This window comes from Charadrius vociferus, unplaced genomic scaffold (genome assembly GCF_000708025.1).
Source record: "Charadrius vociferus isolate BGI_N301 unplaced genomic scaffold, ASM70802v2 scaffold162, whole genome shotgun sequence".
Lineage (NCBI taxonomy): Eukaryota > Metazoa > Chordata > Aves > Charadriiformes > Charadriidae > Charadrius > Charadrius vociferus.
In genome coordinates, this window is record NW_009647236.1 from 1,573,518 (window position 1) to 1,575,912 (window position 2,395).

A 2,395-nucleotide genomic window follows, 5' to 3' on the forward strand; every position below is an offset into this window, starting at 1 on the left:
TTTGAGTTGAGTCACGTGCTTGTTTCTGTCCTGCTTCCATGCCTCCACACTTGAAAGCTGGGATAGGAAGAAACTAGCCAGGAAAGGAACAAGTGTATCCATTTTTTTCTTGAATCAGATAAAAAGTCAGCAAGAGTTTTGCTTAGTTTAAATAAATAAAAAGAGAAGGAGGCAGAGCAAGAGAAAAGAAAACCAATAAGGAAATTTTTTAGCTTAGAAGTCCTAGGAACGTGAAGTCCCCGGTTTTGCTGGTAAACTTCTGGAGATATGAATTTGCAGCTTTTTCAGTCCTTAATTGGAGAGGCAGGAATACTGAATCGCTTATGAGACAGTCATCCTCCTAACTGTCAGGCATTTCTCTTGAATACATGCAATCAAAAATGAATGCAGTTAGTGTTGTAGACGTGGTGAAGGCATTTTGTGTGTCTCTTGTTTTATCAGCAGAAGGATATCCATTCTCAAGTTACTAGCAGAAATCTCCTAGTTGATCAATCTTAATAAAATCAGAATTTCAAATGCAATTGAAAAAGGTAGGAAGCAGGGAATACCGTAGCTTTTTTTGAAATATTTCCACCTATATTTGGTGGAAATATACTATACTATACTATGAACATACGTGCAAGAGGGGGATGTGTGTGTTGGGGAAAGCTTGTGCAGCATAGCACAAAGCCATTCTTTCTTTCACACAGTCCTTTTAAAACATGTTGGAAGCTGGAAGCTTTTGTCTTTCTAGATCTTGTGAATGCGGTAGTATCAAGGTGTGCTGATACTTGCAGTAGACACCTGCGATAAAGGCCAAAATACTTCAGAGACCAGGATTAGCGGTGGGAGAGGAGAATGATCTTCCTTGTTTGTCAGTCTGGGGACCGTAGCCAGTGTGGTATTTTAATTTCTAAGGTGCTTAGAGAAGGAAACACAAACTCTGGTTACGGTGTCCATAACAGTGGAATGGGCACTTCCTTGTTACTCTGCTAACCACTTGGGTATCCTGATCACTTCGCTTCCCACCAGCACAACAGCAATTGTCACATCCGGAGAGTATTGCACAGCAACCTGAGCGCCTAATCACAAAAATTAGTGAGAGAGAAGCTGCAGTTTTCCCTTCTGGCCAGGCACTTGTCACAGCTCAGCAGATGATCTGAGCCGGTCAGCTGTGGCCCAGGGAAAGCACTTTCATAACTTTTCCCTTAAATGTGGTGAAAACATTCATAATAAACAGGGATTTTCCCTGCAATATCATTGTTCAAAGTAAGCAATTGTTGCAGTCCCAGAGATCAGAGCTCCCCTGGGGCTTTCCCCAGGTCTGTGCTCTCATCTGCTTCACCAGCAGCTTCCAACCTGGGTAATCACCTTCCAGCTCTCTGAATTCCCTGTGCTGAAGTGCTTCTATGGATCACATTCCTTTTAATTTTCTGTCACAGCAATGGCCACCTTTCTGTGCCACAGTGCTGGAGGACAATTCTTGAATGCCTAAAGTACTGCGAAGATCCCACAGAACATATATTCCTGGGACATATATTGGCCTACTATTCTTATCATCTAGTCCTTGAAAGAGTTTCTAGTCTGCTTACGAGCAAGACAGACTGTGATATCCCACTGATGAACACATTCTTTCTCTGAGGAGGAGAGATATTTCAATAACTTACAGGCTGCCTGTTTAAAAGAGGCAGGTTCAAAGGTTCGGCTCAAAACTTGCTTCAACAGTGTACTTGGTGTGTAGCTGAATGCTCTGTAGCAAACTAAGCTTTATTCCTTGCATGAAAATTCAAACAACCAAAACCCACCTGCTTTTTTCCCATTTCATATTGCATTGGCTCTAGTTTGTTGCTGTCAAGTGCTGCAAGATGAGATGATGTTGCTACCTAGTTTTGTACAGTTATATCTCGGGGCTGGCTTTCCATTTGGTGGGTGAGGTGGATGGATGGGTGGATGCTTGCTGGCCTGTAGCTTGGTACCTAAGTTAGTAGGTGGCATTTTACACCTGCTTTGAGAGCAAAATCAAAGGAGCTGTGGGCTTTGTTTCACGGATAGGTGAAGTGCTGAAGGTGCTTTGGAGGGGTTTGGTTTTGCTGTTGCAGGATGAGTGGTTAACCCCATTTTCTGATTTATCACATGTTGAAGAATTACATAGTTTTGCATGCTAGTTTAGGAGAGGAGAGGAGAAGGACAGCTAATGGTGGGCTCCATGAGGTTTGTGTCTTGGAAAAGTTTGGAAGTAAGAATTATTCCTGTGATAATAATGGTGCTCTCTTTGTCTCTCTCTTTCTTTCCTCTCCTCCCCTCCCTCCTCCACTGTTTTCCTTCTGCAGCCTCTGGAAACCTTCTCCGGAGTTCTTCCCACCCTCTCGGCAAAGGACGAGCGCCTCTGGCTCCCACTCAGACCCCTGAACTCTAG

The 2,395-nt window shown here is 43.4% G+C and overlaps 1 protein-coding gene across 2 annotated transcripts in view; it reads left to right on the forward strand.

The window, feature by feature from the left end:
- Window positions 1-2,395, forward strand: part of LOC104281847 (popeye domain-containing protein 2-like) — a 10,846-nt gene extending 8,451 nt beyond the window's left edge. Inside the window, exons 4-5 of one of the 2 annotated variants that reach the window (XM_009879896.1) lie at window positions 1,328-1,363; window positions 2,349-2,395. In XM_009879896.1, coding sequence (XP_009878198.1) covers window positions 1,328-1,363; window positions 2,349-2,395 — 83 coding nt within the window. Of the gene's footprint in view, window positions 1-1,327; window positions 1,364-2,309 lie in introns of both variants that reach the window. The other variant, XM_009879895.1, reaches the window with a different exon arrangement.